General features: G+C 39.2%; 1 protein-coding gene across 1 annotated transcript in view; it reads right to left on the reverse strand.

Moving 5' to 3' along the window:
* TTLL11 (tubulin tyrosine ligase like 11) overlaps positions 1–23,997 on the reverse strand; it is a 35,672-nt gene that overhangs the window by 4,507 nt on the left and 7,168 nt on the right. Inside the window, exons 3-8 of the mRNA XM_065648835.1 lie at positions 23,422–23,555; positions 18,192–18,767; positions 17,730–17,825; positions 17,078–17,196; positions 3,371–3,580; positions 1,013–1,119 (exon numbers count right to left, since the gene is read on the reverse strand). Coding sequence (XP_065504907.1) covers positions 1,013–1,119; positions 3,371–3,580; positions 17,078–17,196; positions 17,730–17,825; positions 18,192–18,767; positions 23,422–23,555 — 1,242 coding nt within the window. The remainder of the gene's footprint in view (positions 1–1,012; positions 1,120–3,370; positions 3,581–17,077; positions 17,197–17,729; positions 17,826–18,191; positions 18,768–23,421; positions 23,556–23,997) is intronic.

Here is a 23,997-nt window from a genome sequence, read left to right on the forward strand (position 1 = left end):
AAGTTAGAAGCTGTTGTTTTACACTGGTTACAGCTGGGAGCAGGCCAAACACAAAGCCAGCAGAAATGGTTGAGTATTTTTGGTTTTAACACCTGAAAAACATCTGGTTCATTGAGACTCTCAACAAATCTCTTAATTTCTGAAAGCCTGATGACTCACTTGCATTTCTATTATTTTTGCTAGTGAAATTCTATCAGCCAAGCACATAAATGACTTATACCAACACTGAAATGCTAAATGCAAATACTTAAATTTTACATAACTGTGAAATTAAGGTGACCCTAACCTACCTAAAGTAGCACAGGAGTTCATGCATAATGAACCGTTTGATCTCCTCTGCACTGTACCCTGATCTTCTCCCTTCTAATCTTAGGTCTGGATTTATTCTATCAGCTAAGTGAACAGCCCATTTTACTTGTTCTCCTTTTGCCTTATGTTATCTGAATTCATATACACAAACTTTACAGGATATTACAGGATACCTACATTCAAGCAAGACAAAATAATACTTATCTATTTCATATAAACTTCATTAACATTTCTGAAGCACGTTCAAATATTCAAAGAAGGTTATATAGAAATAATTTTACTGCTGTCATACCCGATCACATTCTCACAAATTATTGTGTGTATCACTGACATTCTAAATGTTTATGCAGGAGGGAGCTACAGACCTATTTTAGGGAGGTGGCACAACACATACAAGTGTCAGTCTCAATTTGGAGACTTTTGCTTCTTCTGCTATTTTAGCACTTACAAGAAAAAGATACAGGGGTATATACATTGATGGCGATGCTCAGCTTCTTATACAAAAATAGATTTTAAAGGAGTTTCTGGGAAGATTCCAGCTTGCAGCTCTGTGACCAGCACGCTAGATTATACCAGCAGCATCGACATGGATTTCTTTATCCCCCACTGATTTAAATGGAACCTCGACAATCCTCCTTGATGGCCACAAGGAACAGTGGTACCAAACCTTCCAGCTTAGTCTTCAAATACAGAATAGTGTTACCTGATTCTTTGTGGTCGATTCCCATGCTGTTCCACCTTCTTGTGATATCAATATATAAGATATCGACAGAAGCCATTGAAAAATTGCTGTTACTCAGTTTGCAGTTTCTGTTTAAAACAGACAAAATAAAGAAGAAATTCTGGTTATGTCCAGACTTCCAAGTTAGGAAAAATTCTGTGAGGGCAACTGAGAGAACATTGGGAGAAAAGTTTACCCATGTCATATGTACATACCCACCGTAACATGCTTAGTCTCATAAAACACACCCAGCAGATACCAAACAAACCAGCAGTCACTGAGTGCAGGTATCTGAAATGGTAACGGCCCTGAGTTTTTCATGTGCAGAACATCTCCTGCATGTACCTGGTCCCACCACGCAGGCTCCTCTGCCCGGAGCGGCTCGGGGCAGGAATGGCACCTCAATCCAGTTTGCACATGCAATCTGGTGTCAATGGCTAGCCACAAAAAGGCAGCAAGTCAGATTACAGATTAACTGGTTTATCTTGGTTTTGCAACACACAAGCGAAAAAAAACCCAAACAACATAACCCCTGAATATTTCAATCAAAAATATGACTTGACTGTTAGACACAGCTTTCTCCAAGGCTATTGCTCATACTCTGCGGCTGTAAGAGAATGGAATTAATTGGTACATTGCAAATCCAGCACAAATCTGCACAGACTATCTACATGAGGCAGAGTTTACACAGAGAAATACTCTTTTATTTACTGACTGATCCTGTTTGGAAAGGGTTGGAGGAAAGCTTTCAGGCACAGAATTACTTCTTCATGCCAGAACACTGATTTTGCCTGTGAGTTACCGAGCACTGCGTGGAAACCAGCAGCATCTCTGGCTGCATCTGGGGCGTTCGGTGATAAGCACATGGAGGAGATGTGACACTTGGGTGGCCTGAGCCTGCAGCGTGGTGTTGATCAGTACATGAGAATTAGCCAGCTGTCCAGGATTTCCAGATGTCTGGCAGCCTGGCTGGAACTACTGCACGTGCCAAAGAGCTGGCCAAAAATTCTAGCCAGAAAAAAAAAAAAAAAGACCCCAAACTCCCAAATAATTTAAAAGAATCTTACTCTTTAGGAGCCTAAGCAGAGCCCCCTTAAAACAGAGAGTTAAAGTCTGGCCTTAGGCAGCATCCAGGGAAGGACTAGAGCCGCATCTGGCATTTCCCTTTTAGATACTTTTTTAGAATAAGGAAATTATTGAAGGGGAACAGATTTTGACTAGCTAAAATTTGAGCAGATAGTCTCTGCAACCACTTGCCCACATGCACACACTTGTGCACCACTTTATTCTTGCAAAGTGATACAGCACATATCTTACAAACATGACCTTCTTTCTGAAACGAGCAGTAATGACAGCATTTCAGAAAAGGGCCATAGCGTTGATATAGACCCTCTGGGGGAAAAAATAAATTGCCCATATTAAAAAGTTTGATTTAACACGCATTAGGAAACTGCAAACACTATTTCATTGAGATATGGCAATTTATTTTAAGAGTCTTAAAATAAAATCTTGGCATTTATTCTGTGTTCGTCTGACAAGTGCCAAATTAAGGCCGGACTTAACAATAGAAAATACAGAGCTGGAAACAATCCTGTACTGGTCTGTGGATAGAGCAGATGCCTTCAGTCATTTTCTATATATTGTGATTTGTATAAATCAATTTGTTTATATCCATTCCTGAATGCTAAATGCATCTGCACAGATCTGTATTTTAAGAGTACATCTGCTGCCGCCGCTTATTTCTTTTGTCATTGTCAATAAAAGACAGAAAATGAGATATTTGTATCATGACTAGAACAGATATATCCATAAAAAACAATGAAAAAAACCCTCACAAGTAAAAAGGATGTGAAAAAAATAAACTGAGTTCCTTGCCATTGCAAGCTGCAATTTCGCAATGCAAATCCTCAGTGCACAATGCCTCAGCAACTGGCTCTTGGAAATCCTCTCCTGCGGCAGACGCTGCGCCCGCGCAGCCAGCACAATCACATCCACTGACCCAATTTCGGCTGTCACTTTTTCACAGTGGTATTTCTACGATTTACTAGGAACATGACATGTTGACTAAGACTGCAAATAGTATCTCCCAAAGTATCACTGATCTGCTGTAGAATAAAGACCCAGGTTCCTACCAGACACAGTTTCATAGGTCACGTATTTTGGGAGCTTGGAATGATAATAATATATATATTTTATAAAAAAGTATGGTTCTTTAGAAGGTGTTACTAAACCTACAAGCTAAAAGTGTACCGGTTAGGGACTGCCTTTATTCAACAAAACTTCACATAAGTACAGGAACAGTTATTAAGCAATTCCTAAAGAAACCTTCACCTTACTGACCTTATAAATGTTCGGAAGCCCGTTGGCCCCAATTTCGTTGTCCCTTTGACCCCAACAAATCGGATGAAGAGCACAGCCACCCTGTCCAGCAGCCGCAGGTAGTTGAACTGCTTGGCGTACTTGGGGAACACCTGCTTGAGGCACAGGGAGGGCAGCGCGGCCGGGCCCGCGGGCAGCGGCTCCTCCGGCCCCTGCTCCAGGGCCTGGCACCTGCAGCACGTAAAACAATTGTACCTTGTGTTAGCCTTATTCTCACAAGAGTCAATGTTCTGTCTTTCTGAGCTTTTGCATTTTTAAAAAAAATCCTAAAACATTATTTTATGAGGTCTTTACAATAATGAGAAAATACTAAGGTTCCCTAAGGCAGAAATCATGTTATGAGGAGTCAAAAGGATAACGAGCAGACCATTTCCTGATGCATCATAAAACTGTTTTTCTCAACGTAGACTCCTTGTGATGCTGTAGAATATCCATATTCCTTGCCAAAGGTCTTTGCAACCTCACAAGATATAACAGGCGAACTTCTTCACACAGACAAAGAACCACCAGATAAGACCAACGTGCAGTTACCGACAGCACCAAACAAATGAGTTTCATGGAATTTCATGGAACATTTAATGGGAAATGTTTCAAGATCATCACAATCTAAGACTAAACTTATGTTCCAGTAATGATTAGAAGCCTTTACCTTCCTTGCTACGTAAGGTACAAAAAGTAGTGAGATATCATTTGCGAAGAAGAAATTCTAACAATACATTCAGAAGCAATACGGTTCGCATAAATGCATAATGACACTATTCAGGAGACAATATCTGGGCAATTCCATTATTTTTTTCTTCAAATCCTCTGTGCATACTGTCAAAATACATCATTTCATCTTCATTGTTGTTGCCAAATTCCCTAAATAAAGCTGATCGAGATAATGGTGTTCTGAAATAAATGTTACATGTTTATTCAGCATGACATATTTTTACTTTTTTTTTCTGTGTTCAGCATATCTAGATAGAATTAAAGATTGCTATTCTCCTAAGTTCAGAAAGTTTGATAGCTGATGGTAATTATTTGGCACCCACTAAGCATATGCAGGTTTTCATTTTCTTTACAGTCATTTTTCTAAGTACCCATCATTAAGAATAATTCACACTAAGTACTAAAAAAATTAGTGCTTTTACTACGTTGATCTTTTGTGTTCCTGAGCAGATTTAGTGTCCTTCGGAAAGTTCTGTTCCAGCAGAAGATAGCAAACAACCCAGTTATTATCCCCCCACAGCACTGTACAAGTTATTAAGTCAAATCCCCAGTAAATCTGTACCTTCCCACTTTGACTGCAAAAGGCAGCAAATTTCCTCAGCGCGCGTCCATCCATCCTGTCGTCAGGCGTCCAAACAAATATCCCCATGGGATTTGTAGCCTCTCTTTTCTACTAAATTTCCTTGAAAGACATTAATTCATTGCCACGTTGTGTCCCCTTTCCGTGTACAATACTTCAGAGTTATACTTTTAACTTCTAGTGAGAGGCATGATGAAAATAAATGCATGGCAAGTGTAACACAAAGGGTCCTTCCAGGAAAAAAAACCACACAAAAAACTCACAAAAAAAAGTTTTAATAAAATAATAGTACTTCTTTTGTATCCATACTTAGATTCATCAATCTGAGTGTCTGTAAATGTGATCTTTTTTTAGATTAAAAGACTCTAAAAAGTCTTCTGAAAATAAAACAATAAACATCTTAGGTACTGCTTGGGTGATGTTCCTCTTTGCTGCAGACAGCAAAGTATAAAAATAATGTTATTTTTGTCTTTAGTTAAGTAAAGCTTAACATAATAAATTATTAGTTTTGTTCTTTCTCATGTGAGATTGGATGGTGGTTTCACTCCAGTCGAGAAACCTGTGGCTGCCAAAAGAACAAGGGCACATTCAGCCAAGAAACAATAAGCACACAGGCTTCTATTTTTAATCTTAAAAGGTCTGTTCATGAATTAAAAAATTCAAACCTTCAGCCAGTTGAACTAGACCTTGACCAAACGTGAAACCTTGTACTCAGTAGGAGAGAAGGCTGTGTTGTTTGTAACAAAACTCTCATGGAAGGTCTGGAAGCCCTGAACCCTTTCTCATTCTAAATTCAAGAGCGTTTTGGATTGTACATTATTGATTCATCATTAATGTTTTCAGTTAAAAAAAAATATAAAGCTTTATAAAAGACACAAGCAGAGCTGAGGAAACTTCATTAGATTTCATTTTTTACAGAAAATCCTGAAGAGACTGTTAAAGGGATCGGATCCAGAGCCACTAATTACAGCCCTGCGGCTGGAGAGTTTCCATCTGTCCGTCCATCCATCCGTCCATCACTCCAGGGTGCTGGGACAGGCTGCACGTGTGGAACATCAGCTCAGCGCAGCCGTCCATGCAAACCCGCTGCAGTCCCTGCAACTCCTCAGCAAGTTCAGCACTTCCAGAGATATATTTTTCAGCCTTTCATTTTTCGACCCCCATCCTCAAGAGAAATGTAAATTGACACACAGACGTGCCTGTTCTGCACGCTCACCTTAACTGCAAGCGTCCACACTGACTATGTTCAGCGTAAAATTCTCCACTGCTACCACAGTCATTCGTCAATAAAAGTTTATTTTCTGTAGGTCTATTCAACACACTTGTATGCACCCAATCTGTGCGGTCCCAACACAACTAATTAAGAAAAACTGCCTAGCTAGGTATATTGCAGCCAGACTCAGTATCTATAAACACATAATTTTACTGTGATCTGCACACTCTTGCAAGGAAACCATGCACAACATATTTTTTGCCCTAGCGCTACATAAATTACACTCGCTGCAATGCACCATTACATTTTCTTCTGCGTTCCGCTGCCATCTGCCATCGCCGCACCATAAGGGTGAGCCCATGGCAGAACTCCCCAAGGGCTGTGCAATCAAAGACCGGTACAAGCAGTGGCGTACAGCTACGAAAAGCAGAAGTACAGCTTAAAATCCAGCAACAACGAAAATATAAGGGGGATTTTCACCTCCATTTCTACCACTAACTCATGAGCCAACTGGAAAATATAGAAGCACACATATTTACTGTGTCTTTCGGGGCTCACCTTGGGAGTCGGGGTGTAACAGACTGTTCTCATGCTTGGCCCTGGTCACCTTGCAAAATGTCTGTGGCTAAGTGCTGCAGGGGAGTTGTAGGGCTGGGATCAGAAACTCCAAAATGCTGCAACAAACCTCCAGAAACCTGCACACATTTCCTCCATCAGCTCCTTCCTCGCGGGATTTCCAACAAGCAAGGGGAGGCGGACAGAGCTGAGCCCCGCACTTTAAAGCTGCTCCTCAGAATTAATTGTTTGACTGACACAGCTGAGTCAGGCTAAATGAATGAAAGGTCAAATATAAGGTAATGCTTCTGTTGCCATACAGAATAAAAGCAAAACTTAATTTACATACTAATGTCTGACCTCAATACATTAATTTCCTCTAATTCTGCAGCTCATGACAGATCTCTCTTTAGAAATGATCAACTGTGGAGAAAATATTAACCGCATTTTTAAAAAAGAATTTCAATTTTCATAAAGCTTATGGAAATGAAATCTGAGACTACTTATCTTTTATACATGATTACTAATTTATTAATGTTTCCTCCATCTATGTTTCATCCCTTTCATTCTGACCAGTCTTAATCTTTATGCAAATACAAGTTGCTAAGGGACAAACAAATCTGCAACTTCTAATTAAAGGCTTCAAAATTCACAACATTTTGTATACTTGTATATAAAATTTAGCTGTCAAGTTCAGAGTAAAATTGGGTAAGAACTGCAATATTTCTAAGAATACTCGCTTGATATATTTAACATTTAGTGCATTACTAGGAGTAAAAATTAAGCAATTTTTGTATCAGCTGACAACTGCTTACCTAGTAAAAGAAAATATTATGTTCTGGATTCTGAAGCTATAATTATTCCCTCAGCTGAGCTTCTATTCTCAAAGCAAGGACTATGTTAACATAGTTAACAGCAGAGAATATTTTGCATGACAAATCTATCCACCCATTTATCAGCACAGTATATGGACCTCCCAAGAACCAGATCCGTGTTTCTCACTGGAGCGCGTAGGTCTGAATGTGTTTGTGTGCTCATTCACTGGAGTAAATCCTCTAGGGAACAGCGAGTCAAAGCCAGAACAGTGTCTTTGCGTTATCAACCATTCATGAATTTTCTTTTCTGAACTAATCCCATTGCTTTTATTAAGTTTGACTGCATGTTGTGTGGATAATCAGCAGCTTTGGTTTTGTACCGGCCACTTGCGAGTTTCATTTGAAGAAACTGAATATTCATCTTCTCTTCACCCTCTGGCAAAATGAAATCAATAGCACTAGCATTGCCTCTTTCAAAATCATCATAAAGTTGCACAAAGATAAAAGAATTAAAATAATATTAAACCCCACAGACTAAGGGATTTTTGAAGTTATGTTAGAAACGTTATTGCTCTTACATATAGTTTATTCAACACTTGAAGAATGCTTTGAGGCAGCCAGAGCAATCACAGTAAAGAGTCCGCATTTCAAAGAGCAGAATCAGTCACGTTAAAAATAAGGATTGCTAATCACCGTGCTGTTGGCTGACAACTGACTTCACATCATACAAAATACATTTGGAGAAGGCAGCAGCATCCTGTCTCCTGGGAGCAGAACGTGCTGAAAGCAGTTACAATTTCCATCTCCCTCCGAGAAAAAAGAATCCACATCTCAGCTAGAGAAACAAAGCAGTAAAATCGCCTCACCAGATTTCGACCTCATTGTGAGCATGACCAAGTCTAACTTTGCCTGCATCTTCACCAAGGCGCACCATTGCTTTGGTCTGGAAGGGTGGAAGGAGCGGAGCCCACTGAGGTGGTTTCTGAGAGTTGGCAAACACAGGTATGAATTCAAAGTGTACGCCATAGCCTTCCTATTTGCTTAATAAAACCAAAATCGTGTATCAGATTCTTGGCAAGGTTCAATCAAGCCCCTGCGCCTGTCGTCAACCATGGCAGCAGCTCTTGCGCAGCATCTGCCGGGCGCAGACTCTCCAGCTCCTGTCCCACCAGCGTTATTAATATTCGTTTATCACGTATCACGCTCCAGGCTCCACAGACATCGGTCTGGTTTGCTGCCTCTTCAGATTGGGTGGATTTATTATAAAACTAAACACGTCTAATTAAAGATTAAATAGCTTTTGAAAGAAAACAAGACTCTGCAAGTTTGCCTCCTTAACACTTTTTAAACAAGTGTTTCCAAGATGTAGAAACTTAGTGTGGATCTGACTTGCTCCACACCAAGGACACAAAGTGATGGATGAGAATATCACTGGCCTCCACATCAAACTCGAAACCTCCGACAAGCTAAGGTGCTGTTCTACGCCTTCTGTCTCGGAAGAAAGGCAGTTTGTATTGGGAAACACGTCCGACAGCCACACGAGCCATGGTAAAGTCACTGCAATTATCAACAGGTGTTACCCAAGGGTTAGCAGGTCCCTTTCAGAGGAGCTGTACGGAGCCTTTCCTGTGGGCCTCGCTATTTCTCCAGAGTTTCCTTTGTTTCTTTAGAAAAGTGTACACTAAAAATAGTAATACAGGATATTGCAAATGCTGTTGTAAAGCCTGATAATAGACTGAAATCAACATTTAATTAGACAAAGTGTCTTACGGTAGAATAGGAAAAAAAAAAATCTAAACCCCGAGGTATTTCTCCCCATGTGGAAATTACTCTTAGAAAGCAGTCATGATTATGCTGGGATAGAAAAGGAGCTTTACCCTCTCATCCAATGGAGTAGAAAGCAGCGGTGCAATTGCATTTTATCAGCAGTAATCCTCCTATTAAGGCAGGTGAATTCTACGTACAGAAAATCACAGGGCTGCTGCCTGCACTGCTGCTCTGTCACCTCGTTGGGGCTTTTACAGCAACTGGGTGCTAGGCAGTTCTATTGCTTTCTCATTTTTTCAGACTGGAGACCAATTATTACTTAAAAATCAGCCAATCACCTCTCCTGCTAAAAGATGACTAGCAGCAGAAGTTAAATTATAGAGAACAGCACTGCCCCCAATACATTAATTTCTGTCACTCTGTCACTGTAAAAATTTACAGCAGATATAATCTCTTTGAAGGGGGATCAAGTCATAGAAAATACGAGCCTAGTTTTAAATAGAATTTTAATTTTAATGAAAGCTTCAGGGAATGATGTTTGTGCTGCTTATCTTTCATACCTGGTGATTAAGTTAATTTATACTTAATGGAAGAGGAGATTTCTAATCCCTAGACAGGCTCAACATCTGTCTGTGACTGTGTTTTTGGAAGCCTTAAGCTGTGTGTGATTGATGTAATGAAACCAGGATCCTGCAGAACTGACACCTGAAGGATATCTGTAGAGGGAAAATGTTATTTTTCTGCTCAGTGCCTGTGCTTAAGTCAAGCCAAAATCCCAAGAACTTAATTTTGCTGTCCCTTGAAAACCTGCTCTGCACTCCCTCACCATTACGATGTGAGTACAAACAGGGGAATAAGCAAAGAGTTCTCAGGTATGGTTATGATCTAATATTCATATTCATTATGAGCAGTACCTGAGAACATGGAACTTTCTGACGGCCTGAACCTGATGAGAATAATAAAGCTCCTGAAAAAAAAAAAAAAATCAGATAATCTCCATCTTTCCTTCACTGGTATTTTCTTGGGAAGGAAAAAGGCCCTGCCTCACACTTTGAGATCCCACTTCACAGGTTATTTAGGTAAAGACAAACCTAGCCGTTCTTTATTTTATTTTAAAGGATGAAGAAGAATTAAGATCTCAGCAACTCCAGTTGAAAAAAATTAATAACTGCATGTGAATATCAGCAAAATTAAATTTGCAATGAAAACCAGGATCCTTTCTATCTCCCCTCAAGTATCAACAGGTTTACTCAAAACCTTTTATAAGAGGGCTTTTTCAGAAGAAACTTTTCAGACTGAAAAGATAACCTCATTAAAAAAACTTGTATAATTTTCAATATTTAGAAATAACTAAAAATCATGCAGAAAAAAAAAAAAATTGCTTCCATTAAAATTCCAAATAATGTTAGAATTGAGTGGACTTTTTCAAGCGCTCTCCCCAAACCACACGTGAGTCAGTGGAACCTGCCGGCTGAGACACTTTGCAGCCAAAGGAAAGTGCTCCCAGGCACTTCGGTCCATCATAAAAAATAGAATGGAGTGTATTTTGTTCAAACTAACACTACCAAATTTGGGCTTTCATGTTACAGCACAGCAAATTAATGGTTTGCATCAAATGAAAATACATACATGAATTGTCTTATTTCTTACAACAAGATGGGGTAATTAGATGATTGAATCTGCTCTACAATTCACAGCTGCACCAGGCCTGACAAGTATTTGCTATGAGTTCTCCCATTCTTAACCATGGTATCTAAATTCATTGCAAATAATTCTTAGAAGGCGCTTGCATGTAAGAACTTTCCCCTGGCAGTCAGGGATATAATCTATGTGTATGCATTCATTTATTCCATTTTACTGTTATGTGGCCCAGGAGCCCTACTCCTCAGAAAGGATTTGTTTCTTTTACTGGTCAGGTGATGTACCTTTGTGTGCCCTTGGCTGACCGATGTGTTAGAACATCATCTAGGTTGCATGAAATCTTATTTTTTTAAATCAATTTGTTCGTGGGCTGTGCGATTCCTGAGAGAACAGAAAGTACACACTGCAGCTCAGCAGTCACAGGAATGATTTAGAAAGATGTAACTGGAAACCACGACAAAGTATTCAAGGCTCACCCCACAGACTTCATGCAATCAAAACTATCACAGTTGGTCGTAGTCTTAGGTCCACATAACATACAGATTGTAAAGATAGCACGGAGACAGTAAGAAATAAGACATTTTTACACTATATACAAATATACATATAGGCATGCTGTATATACAGACATAGACACACACTACAATTTATCTTTATAGCAAATACTTGTACACTTATTTTATGAAAACCATCTGGTGGAAAGCAACTTAGTATCATAAAGATTACAGAAAATTAGAAGTTACTGGAGTTTACATTGGAGGCCAACTGGAAAAATTAATTTAAAAGCAGAGTTGCTTCTGTACAGCACAGACATACATTCAAGAAAGTAAAAGAGAAAAAATTTCAAATTAAATAAACATGTATCCATAATTTCAGACAAGGCAATTACGCTAACATTCTGAAAATCAAATTTCATTCAAAAAGTATTTAACTGCAGGTTAATAATGAATATTGTGCCATGTACAAAAGCCATCAAAAAGCTCTATACTGAAGAGTGCAGCAGCATACTATTCCTGCAGTAAGTCAAGGTACCACCTGAAAACTCGATTATGTTAGCAAGCTACAGGGTGAGTAGAGGTGAAGATTATTTTGCTGATAGCTGAAATTCAGCTCAAAAGATTAGCATAGTGAGGTGTCAGGAAAAAAAACAATTTGCACTCAAGCCTAACTACTAATCACCTCCTCTGTCTGAACATGCAAATTCACGGAACCCACCCGGACAGGCAAGGGAAGGAGATGCTGCCTCTGCCCTCACTTTGGGAGAGAAAAAAAGCGCTTTTAACTTCAAACCACAACAGCTTTCTTGTACTGAAAACTGAAGAGGAATTATAGCAAAACCAATGAAAGCAAATGTAGTACTATCTCTTAAAAATGTACTTTAAAAAAATGAAGCACTTTCCTTAACAAAGGAAACAACTAATTTTCCTCCTTTTCTTTGCACTAGGCAGGCTGTGACTAGTGCAGTCTAGCAGGGGAAGAGATGGCATTTGTACAATGTGTACAGGGACACAGAATAAACTCACTTTCCCTATACAAGGAACAAATTAGATTTCAATTAAATCAATTTTATAAGCAGAAAGTTCCTTCCTTACGCAAAGCGTGGCTGCAGAGCCTGTTTTCCAGCTGGACATCTCACACCATCGCTTGTACAATTTCCAGCAGGGCCTGTCCTAATTAATGGCAGAAAGGTTAAAAGCTCTTCAGGATCAAGCAGATAAATAATTGGAAAAGCAAGAACAGAGGGCAAAGATCAAGGCGCCTATAACATTTGCTTCACAGAACTGAACAGAGTAGTTGAGGCCAGTTCTTCTTGAGCAGGATGAGAAATAGCAGTAGAAATAAATACTCCCCAAGTACAGAAAAACAAAGTTAACGTTTCACTAATCCGGACTGAAGTAACATTGACAAACATCACATTTAAAAGTCTCCCTCACATGTCTAACTCATCAAAAGCCACACGGGCTAATGTAACAGACAGGAATTGATACTGAAGTTGGCAGATTGCCCGATAAAGGAATAAACCAAAAAGCCCTGTAGGAAAGAGAAAGGGTCTAATTCAATGTGCTTTGGCAGAATGATCCTGAATATGAATGTTAGGTCGTTTTGACTGATGGAGAAAAAAATTGTGTCAGCCTCCAAAATGAACCAGAGTAGAAAGATCAATCTCAAGAAAGCCACACATATGAGTTTATACACTCTCGGGCAGAAATAAGGCTTGGAACGAAGAGGTGGCGCTTGAGCAGCATTTGAATAGCTGAAAACCTGACCAGACTTCCAAGTGATAGCAAAGGGATGCACGAATCAACCTAAAGCTCTGGCAGTCAGCTCATAAAATCAATTAGCAAATAGAAAACAAAATACTGATACTGCCATCGCCAGGTTTATTACTCAGTTATTTTTATGAGCACTAAACTCACCCCACGTAGTGCACAAGACACTGAGAATCCTGTGCGATGAATCCCCACAGAACACAACACAGCCACTCGTTACAAGAAGACTGAAGAACAGTCATTATTTTCTGATCAGTGATGGCTGCAACACCACTATTCTCCCATTCAGTCTCTCCATGTATTTATGTGCTGAGTTTCTGACCCTCTTACACCACCCCATCATACAATCACAACCTTAGAACATGTATAGTGAGATCAACACAGGAATCGATAGTCAGAATGACTTCATCATCATCAAAATCTAGGATAACCATACTCTCGAGACATTTTTTCACAGTACATTTTCATATTTCCATTAAACATGACACAAACACCAGGGGGAGTTATAAAACTGAATAAAAAATGCCTGGCAAAATAAATGAAATACAGCCACACAGGTGATTTCCAACTTTTTTTCCTTCTATAGGGAAGTACAAAATTGCTCCTCCATATCAACAAATTAAGAACAGCATTAGGATTTGGAAAACGTCCTTGAGACACCCAAAAGAGCAGCATTGCTGGCAGGGCAGTGTCGGTGCAGGGGGGACGAGGTTGGACCCACCCCATGAAGAGGCTGCCACGTTATCCTAAGGTACGTTTAAGGCAGAAAGTACATGAGCAGAAAACAGGAATTACTTTCTGGACATCCATTTAATGCAGATCACATGTTCTTCTCCTAGACACTATTAATTTTGTCTTATATCAGAGAAAGAAATAACTTCAAGTGAGAAAGATATGTAATCCACGCAGTGGAAAAAATGAACCATCTTGTTCTGTGCAAGAAGAGAGTAATTTCTTTTGTGTATTAAGTTCTACAAAACCTCAATTAGAATTTCTTCCTAACTACATAACACTTAGTGGAAAAAAAAAACCCAAACTGACAAACATTAATATTTCCAGGGTGCTCCCTGAGCAGTGACATTAGCCAGTGTCTGCAAAAATCTGAGAGACCACACTGAGTTCCTCCTGCTCAGAAAATTAGTTAATCATATTTGACATTTGCTAGAGCCGCAGCATTCAGAAAGAGAATCATACCTGACATATTTTATAAAGAGAAAAAAATATAATCAGAACGTCACAAATAAATTTCAAGGCTGAATTCAAATAGAAAAACACTGAAGTGGTTTGTACAGAGAATAGCACTCAAGAGAAGATAAACTAGCAATGAAACAGCAATACCATAATAGGTAATAAAACAAACCCACTCATTTTTGTGGGCACAATGAATTGATTGTTTTTATAACAGCCATAGATTAAATTACATTTCATTTCCAAAGTGTTTCAATTCTTTCTTCTGTCAATGGCTATTTCAGTGCTGAATAAAGCCATTATATTACTTAGAGGGCTGCACCTCCTTCATCTCTAGCAAGTAAAAAGCAGATTTTATTCCATAAACAACTTGTATTTCTAATGACAAACGTGTCATAATACTGTGCTTTCTTTGCCAAAAGAATAAAATGGTTATTTTCTGTCTTGAAATATGTAAGAAACTAGGCATGTAAAACCAGGAGATCATACTGGAACACAGAATAAACAGCAACAAAAATATAAAGAAGTCTCTTATCTCTGGATTAATTAGCATTAATAAACTAGGGCACAAATATTTTTGACAGGACAGGAAAGCAGGTCATTAGCATTGATGAGATGGTATGAATTATCTTCCTAAGACATTTAGAACAGACCCGCTCCAAACAGCTTGCAATTATACCCCCAGTCAAACATTCACATTACCATCCAGGGGAGAATACACAATATTTGCATACAAGACTGAGACTCCTTTTCGCTCCTAACACAATTTTTAAAAGAATAAATTGCTAATAATTAATCAACCACTGAAACAAAGACAATTTTGCTACTATACAGATTCAGAATTAGGCACAAAAAAGCAGAAGTTTGTGAGGCCTTTTAAAATTGATTTTCTGTTGGAGTCACAATATAAACAATGATTTGCATCAGTGATTATCTTAATTAAACTGCTGTTTACATAAGTAACGTTGATTTACTTTAAATGCTGTTTGGTGTCATTAGACCATTCATTTCAGTGCGCAGATTCCCTTTAGCTGAAGCCTCCTCCCACCATCACTGGGCTGGGAACGCACCTCTGCTGCAAGAGCAGCACATTTACTGCTAGACAAGCTTTATACAAGTTTCTTTGTCGAAACATTACAGAACACAGTCCCGCTCCTTACCTTCTACTACTCCATGCCAAGGAGTTCACTCTAAATTGGGACAGCCAGGCTTTCTGACCATGTTGCCTACTAGAGACTTGGATAAAAATGAATGCGGTGAAAAATGCTTCCAGTCCTACAAAGGGACACGTGCCACCCTGCTCTACATGACGCTGTTCGGTAAAACACCTGATGTTTCCACACCTTTTTTTACACTAGATTTCTGACTCAAGGACGAAAACTCCCTCCTGATGACACAGTGAGCAGCCAGCCAACCTGGTACTGAAGGTCTTCACCAGATCACAAATTCAAGTCAAAAGAGCTCCCGCTGCTGGAAAACACACCATGATGTCCTGAAATTAGCAGTGACAGATGTTCAGAACAGAAATCAAGTTTACTGGCCATCACTACCCCCTGAATTCATTCTGCAGTAATGCTACAAGAAAGTGAGCTTTGTTTGCTAATGTTCAACAGATTTGCAGAGGAGTTTAAAATTCCGTCTTTCCAAGAAAGCAGCTTGGCCACAAATGGTTGTGTTTGTTCAGGACGTCATCAGCCTGGACGATCACCAGCCTTAAAATCCATGAGAACAGTGCTGCCGCACAAACACAACCACAGTTAGTACCTTCCATCTTGTTTTATTAAATGTTTTCATTTCTTAATTACGAGTGGAACTTGAATTCTAAATTAAGAGTGCCTAAGGAAGAGAGGACTAGTCCAGGAAACAAAGGTAGGGCAAAAAAAGGCTCTGCATTTTAGCTCCTGCAAAATTTCCTTAGGAAAAATAAAATACCAGAAACTCTCTTTCAGCTGAGTGGCTGGGCAGTTGTCACATGAGTTCCCATATACCCACACAAAAACTTATCAGAATATTGCCCTCTGCAGCAAGAAATAGGATTGACTTGTAGCAAAGACACACAGATATCCATCGACAAAATGCTCTGCTAACCAGATTATCCTGAAAAAGGCTGCATCACTGATGAATTCTTGCTGTGAAGAGCCAATGGGTTATCTCATCACCAACTAATCCTGTTATAAATTATTTAGTACTCAAAATGTATCAGAGAAGAATCCTCAGTCGAACAAGCATTCCACACACACCGGCGTTCTCCATGAATTTATTTCTAATTATCATCTGCCTTTTTTCCATTTCTAGTATGTAGTTAATGAATGCCTGACATAACTTCGGCACTAAAAAAAAGACACGAGTAGTTCCATAATTACAGGTTAACAAATGATCTTTCCTGAGCTCCATGCACTGAGGCCGTCTCGAGGGTGCGGGTTAAGTGCAGGCAGCACACGGTACAGATGGCGCTGCAATACCGACCACAGCAACCCCTGTGCCTGGTGCTGCCTCTGAAAGAACAGTTTGATCTTACAATAATATTACAGTAATACAGAACTTGCAAGTATTACCAGTCATATCTTGTTCATTGGACTCTGGCTACAAAAGGAGAGCAAATTTGCACTCAAAATCTTTACAGAACATGAATAACATATTTAAGGTTGCCACTGAGTGCCAAGAGAAGAACAAACCTGATATTCTAGTATGGAGGCAGGCTGTAAGCAAGAATTTCTAGAAGCAAAAGAAAAATAAAAATCTCTTTTTTGTACCATACCACCAATTAATATCCTCCAAGCTTTTTGTGAGAGAGTTAACACTGTGGATGCAAAAGGAGTCACACAGACAATTGGGAACTCATCCTCAGGGATAGACTTCCATAATTGGAAAAAAAAAATTTCACTTTTATAATTATTTGCAAAACCCAAAGACAGTCACCACACTTACTGGACATCTTTTCTCTTTTTTTTCTGGGGGTCCACTAGACGAAGCGTGTCTCTGATAACAGCTACTTTCACCTCTTCATCAACAGGGCTTGGGACATTTTCAAATACTCCAGGAGAAAGCTTTAAATCACAAAGGGATACAACTATTCAGTATAGAACTAAGGATTATTTATTCCACAATTGCTCAGACTTCATGCGTGTCATATATGTTTTAAATGCACAATGCTAAATTACAAAATACTTAAAGAATACACAAATACCTTCACATTTTCAGTATGATACTACATCATCTTTTGGCAAGTTTCTCTAGTAAATTGAAATATTTTTAAAAAGATTGTTGCCAATGTTACCATTTAGATTATGTATCCAAAATGAAAAAAAATTATTAGCAATCCCCTAAACACAATTAAGTCAACTGCAGGGAATGATGAATAAATGTATTTATGACAAAGATGATGCAGAGCTTTCACAATTCCAATAAGTCATGTTTCCGGTGTATAAGATTAGCAATGATTTCACAGCAGAAAATTACACAGAACCTTGGAGGTTTTGTGTTAGCAGACAGCTTTCATCTTTCAAACACAGAAAAAAGTCCAGAAAACCAAACCCGAACAGTTCCATTCCAATATGACCATCATGTCGAGAGGTCTTACCTCTTGTTCATGCTCTATTCTCATGCTGGGGTTTGCATTTACTTCTAGTAACATGGGCTTCAAGTTTTTCATCAGGAGAATGTCAAACCCTAAAATCTGTGCACGACAAGCAACGTGTTACTTCAGTCCTACTCACAGTGTTCTTCTAGAGAATGCAATGGTCATCCATATGTCAACATTCAGGAGAAAAACATTTGAGGGACAAAAGAAAAATAACTGAGAAACATGCTATATTGCTGAATAGTTACTGAAGCCATTTGTGTTTGATACTAATGGCTGCTTTCACACTACCCCCTGCAACCTCAGCACCCAGGACAAGTGGGGCTGCACTATTCAGTGGATGCAGTACATCCAGCCAGGGATCAGCAACATAACTAGAGAAAGCTTTTAGAAAAGGACTTACACCCAGGAATTAGCCCACACATAGAAATAACTGCATTCCTGGCAGAAATTTCCACCTACCTGGAAGCAAGTTGGCCCAGGCTTTCCTGCTGGTATGTCAGACTGATAGTAAACTTTCAGTTCTGGCGTTAGTGCAATAATTGTTTTAATCACCAGTGAAATTATATCTGACCACAGCTTTTTGACGTCAGCTCCTCTGGAAGACAGTCTGCACAGAATGCTTGAAAAAGTCCTCTTGCTGCCAGTGTTTGCATCGTCAGAATGGATGAAATTCCCGCTATGGATATTTAGTGAATAGTTGGTTAAGTGCATAAAAACCTGGTGCAAATTTTTCAGAGTGGGTTCTTGATAGGGCTCTGTACAAAATCTAGATAGTCCATCTTTGGCTATATAAATCTCTAAGGGTTCTAGAGATTTCAGTAAGACATAAAGCCGAATATCAAATTTCAGTTTGTCGACAAGCAGTGGTTTGCAGATGTACTCCTGGACCACGGCGGGCCGGCTGGGGATGGCTCCCGTCAGCCTGATGTCACTCGGGTCCTTAACGAGGTAGATCCCGTCCCCCTGGCAGCCGCCGTCAGGCTTGACGATAAACGTGGGCTTCCAGGACGGGTCGCTGTCCTTCAGCATGCGCACCTAGAAGGAAAAGAATTACACCGCAAGACACTCATCAGGGTGGAAGGGCTGATACTATGGGAGCCAACAAATTGCATTCATAAACAAAAATAAATAAAAATGATCACATCGCTGTAGTAGTAAACACTGTGCCAAAAAGGTAGAAGATAAACAGTGCTGATGAGCATAAAGACCAACAAAAAAGCATGAGTAAGGAGTTACTAGCGCAGATAAAAGGCCATTTTATTCAACAAGCCATTGTATAAATGATTCCAGAAACTTCTTTTTAATGTTATGTACCTAAAGAAAAGCACCTTATTTATTGAGGTATGAATGCAGACAAACAATACCAGAAGGAAAGATAAAGTAAAAATTTGGCACTGATAATACATTTTCTACCACTGAATTATTTTTCATTATCAGATACCCAGTGTTAGTAAAACTGGGGAATGTTGAGCCATGTACAGGTATTATACAAACATCACAAGTTTATTAAACAAAGCATAGAGTTTATGCTGCAGTTGCTACCTACCACCATTCTCCAAAATTAAGGTTTTTCTAATTTATACCAGAAGTCCCCTCAGGTCTAGCTTGCAATTACTACGTTTCTACCCAATGCAAAATACAGAAAATTCTGTAACGATTTCAATAGCTCTTCTCAGTGGCTTTGATTTGTATTAGGAAGATCCGTTCAGAGTACGTGACAATTCAGATGCTTTGCTTAAACACCTCATGTGAAATCAGGAAAGCCAGGGAAGGTGGTGGGGAATTTGATGGTATTTTGTACCAAATCAGAATGTTTGGACGAATCCACGAAGCACCCTGGGCCAGCGCAGACATCCGGTTCAAACCCTCGCTGTGCCGGTTCGGTGTGAAATACAGTGCGTTCTGGTGCATGAGCTCACAAACAGCTCACACCAACTGCCTGCAGCGTGCATTTTAATACACAAAAATGCTTAGAAGTCACCACAAAATACATATTTCATTTTTTTTCCACATAGAAATACTTCCAGTTTTCAGATTTCTTAAAAAGTCACATCAAATACTCTTTATTGCTAACAAGTTAAATTAATAGAATCATTCCAGAAAATATTTTTTTTCCAAAAGACACACATTGACAATTGGACTTACTGTGTATGGGGTAACGGGAGATGCCCTCACTAGAAAGGAAATAGCAGGTAAGAAATTTTGACACCTACTAACACTCTGAGCATGTGTCTAAAGCTCATCAAGACACAGAAACAGCAAGAAAAACGAGAAGAGAAAAAAAAAAAGAAAGAAAAAAGGTTAGCAAACCAGTACATTTCAGTATGGGTTTCTTTCCATTGTTTGTAGTGCCTCACAAGGAAAGGTCTCTGTTTGTTAAAGTCAACTTCAATACTTGCTAAGAATGTCACTGCAGGACTATATGACCTATTTCTGTATTGTTTACAGCAGCCTGGACCTCGATACTCATGTACCCGGTTCTCTCGCTGCTTTGTAGATATCCACAAGTGCAATTTGAGCCATTATACCCATATCCTGAGGTTTTTTCCACACTGTGCCCTCAATTCTTGGAGTGTATAAGGGAAATGGTTTACCACAAATAGAAATCATGATAACAGTGGTGGGGAAGCACCGGTGGTTTGCCAGAGCCCAGTTGCCCTACAGAATCCTAAATGTGGCCTTAGTAAAACGAAGCACAAAACTGAATTACGGAGAATTAAAGGATTATAGAGAGAGGTGCCTGCATCCTCATATGGAAAGCAAGAAGAATAAAAAGGAAAAAAAGTTTTAAAAAAAAGTTTTAAAACTCAGATCTAGATCCAAATGCCTCAAAAGGCAATTGAAGAGGAGAGTACAATGTCTAATGTACGAAAATCCGATCCAGTTGCAGGTTTGCCTTTCATGAGGAAACTCAGGCTGAATGAATACAGTGTTCTAAAAAAAATGCATATAATGGGCTATAAGATTTGACAGCACAAAGACTGGAATATTCATGTCTATGCCTAAGAGGTATCCAAAAGCTGAAAACCTGATTAAACCACCAAAAATATGCTGTGCTGGAAATTAGACTGTCCAAATTAGATTCTTATTAAAAATTAATCACACGAGGCCTATTCATCATCCTCACAGACAACACAAAGGCGGCACTACGAGGGTGATCAAGGCCCTGGTTACTTTTCAGAAACTGGAATTGTGTATTAGAAATAAGCTCTTATCACACAGATTCCAGCTGATTCTTCTCTGTTAGTGAAGGGGTGATTTCTGTAGCACCTGAGAGCTGTGCTTATCTGTAACTCTTCTGTTACAGTGCCATGTTAGTACCAAATGTTTTAGAAGGTTAAAAAATAGATGAATATTGAAAATAACTACATATGTATTTACTTAGTAAAATGAACTTTTAAGCCCTTGTTAAAAATACTTATCACCATTTCATTTCAATACAAATGACACTAAGGGATCTACCATTTTATTGGTATTTTCCAATATGAAGCTCATCCACAACAAACTCAAGAGTGCAGTTTTCTCATCAATTACTGGCTTTTAAAGCACAGAAGATTAATATTAGAGTAGCTGTAGTGTTTTCTACCTGGATTTAGGTATAGGTGAAAGCAGGAAAAGCTGACAGCATTTGATTTAGTGACCAACACAAATGCGTGATAAAATTTCACAATCACACCTACAGAAGTGAGGCACAATAAGAATATCTGAGAGAAGAATTGTTTTGAAATGTTGTGCTTCAGGAGGAGGCAGAGGTTTAAATTCAAGAGTTTCTATTACAGGCCAAATCTCAAAGGTGTTAATGTCTCAGCCCAGCCCTTTGCCACAAAATCCCCTACTACAAATAGCACCAAACCATCTTATATCCAACCTGTACCTACACTGACACAGAATTTGTGACCTTTGGTAATTCATTGTGCCCTAAAGGACTTGAACACTAATAATAGCGAAGGGGCGGCAAGATAAGTTTCAGCACAACTCATCTAGAGCTACATACTCAGTAGCTGCAGCCCGTGACAATACGGCTTTATTTCCAGCAGTACCGGAGATGGATAAATCCTCTTCTGCTCAGATAAATGTACATGTGACATTCACATATTCAAGCATATGCCAGTTCCTATAGGGGTATGTCTAACATGCAGGCCCCACACGTGCTGTATTCTGCCTTCTCTGTGAATATGCTGCAAATTCCCTCTCAGAGAGCTGACCTTTTGAGCAGCATTAGGGTCTCTGGGACATAAAGCACATACGCACAAATAAACACCATGAAATACCAGAGAGCTCCTGCTGAGGACTCGTGCAACTGCATGTGAAAAGCGTTCTGAACCACTAATGGTTCACTGGGGATGTGGAATTTTTTGGTTTGTGTTTTTTCTTGTTTTGGAGAGGTTACATTACAAACTCATGTTAAGTTGAACATAAACTCTTACAACATAAAATATAATGTTTGATAACACAAACTATGCTTTTCTCAAACACAGATGGAAGAACATATGCAAAGGAAACTCCTAGGAGTGTGTTACTGGACATCTGTTATTCTTGGAACAAAAACGAATCGTTTTCACTCCAGTAACCGTTCAACCAGAGAAAAGTATTTATTTGCAGTGCCACCTGGTGACAGCGTGCAGGTCTGTGCACTGGCGGGGCTGTACAGAACCGCAACGCGCTGCGCAATCAGGGCCATGTCACTAATTACCATACCCAAGAGTCAGCCCCAGAACCCCAGTGCACCGCTTTGAAAGTTTACTTCCAAGTTATCTGCACTTATCTACCTGTCATACCTAAATTAATTGGATGATTTACACTCCTTTTACAAATCAGTCTTACCTCAAGAGCAATGAGGCTGAAGTACTATTGGGATTTTATTCATTCTTACTGTTACTAGCAGTGCCATGGCAGTGACCCAGCACACTTGTAGAGTATATATTAAAAGACGTTCATGGATTTAATTGTGGATATGGTAATTACCTAAGAAGTAACACACAGTACAGAAGTCTATTAAAGCCCATACCTTTTTCTCTCACTTTTCCAAGCAGAGGTTACTGTAGAATACAAGAATGCACTGGGCAAGTCACACAGGGTTAAAACAAACACATAAAATATTTAAAAAATATATTTATAATAATGGAACCAAAGACTAACACACAGCATCACCTTTTTTTTTTGTTTAAAAGCTGAAAAAGAATTATTATATTTATTACATTCCGAATATTTACACAAAGCAACAGTCTGACAAGAAATTCAAACCAACAATTATTCAGGAAGATGTGAGCATGTTTACCAAAGCACGCTACAAAATGCTGTTTGGAAGAATTTGGACAGAACAGGCAGGATGGGCTAAAAAGACTTGAGTGACAATGAACCGGGTGAAGTTCCACACTCCACACACCCCTGTGCTGGAACCTCCTCAGCCGTCTAAAACTCAGTAGGATATGCAGGGAAAGGGCTTATGGTTCTACCATGTTTGTTCTTCTCTGGGCTTTGCAGAAAAGCATAATTAGTTTTAAGTTTATTCTGCAAGATAACAAACAGCAGTTCATCCAGACGACATCTATCTCAGGAAAATTGAAAAAGATGTCACCCACAGCACCTAGGTGTGATTGGAAATAATCTGGAAGGGATGAAAAACCAAAGAATGACATGGCAACAATATCCAACAAGTTATACTATTCTGAGAGTAAAAGTAATCTACCTCATCCACAAAGAGGGGAAATTCTTCTGGCAGAATCCAGGATCGAGGATAGAAGTTATATTCCAGAGGAAAGAGATCTTGCATTGTTCGCACTGCCCGGCTCAGTGTAATTTTACGTACCATCTCTGTCATGCCTGGGAAAATAACAGACAGTGTCTAAAAGCAATGAAGAATCCGCACTGAAGCCTCATCCTGAAAGTAAATTGTTATCTCATTATTCACCCTATTGGCAGACACTCTACTCATTGCTTTCTATAACGTTGAACATATTTCAAAATTAAAGTCTGAAAAAATATTTGTCACATTCCCCTGCAATATTTCATATCATATGTATTACTGTATCATATCAGGAAAAAAATAGCTAGTTATCCAAAATATAGCTCAGAGTAATAGGGGGGAAGTTTTAGTCCAGTTGTTCCAGGAATAGGTAAAAATGTCATTTAAATATAATCAACCACTTCGTGTTTACTTTGCATTCATTTAAGTAAAACCAGCATCAAGTTAGCGCAATGTTCCTGGAAATCAGGTCCAGGTCTGAAGGACTCTGTGGTTTTAACTGCTGCGCCACTTGCTTGC

Source organism: Caloenas nicobarica, chromosome 19 (genome assembly GCF_036013445.1).
Source record: "Caloenas nicobarica isolate bCalNic1 chromosome 19, bCalNic1.hap1, whole genome shotgun sequence".
NCBI lineage: Eukaryota > Metazoa > Chordata > Aves > Columbiformes > Columbidae > Caloenas > Caloenas nicobarica.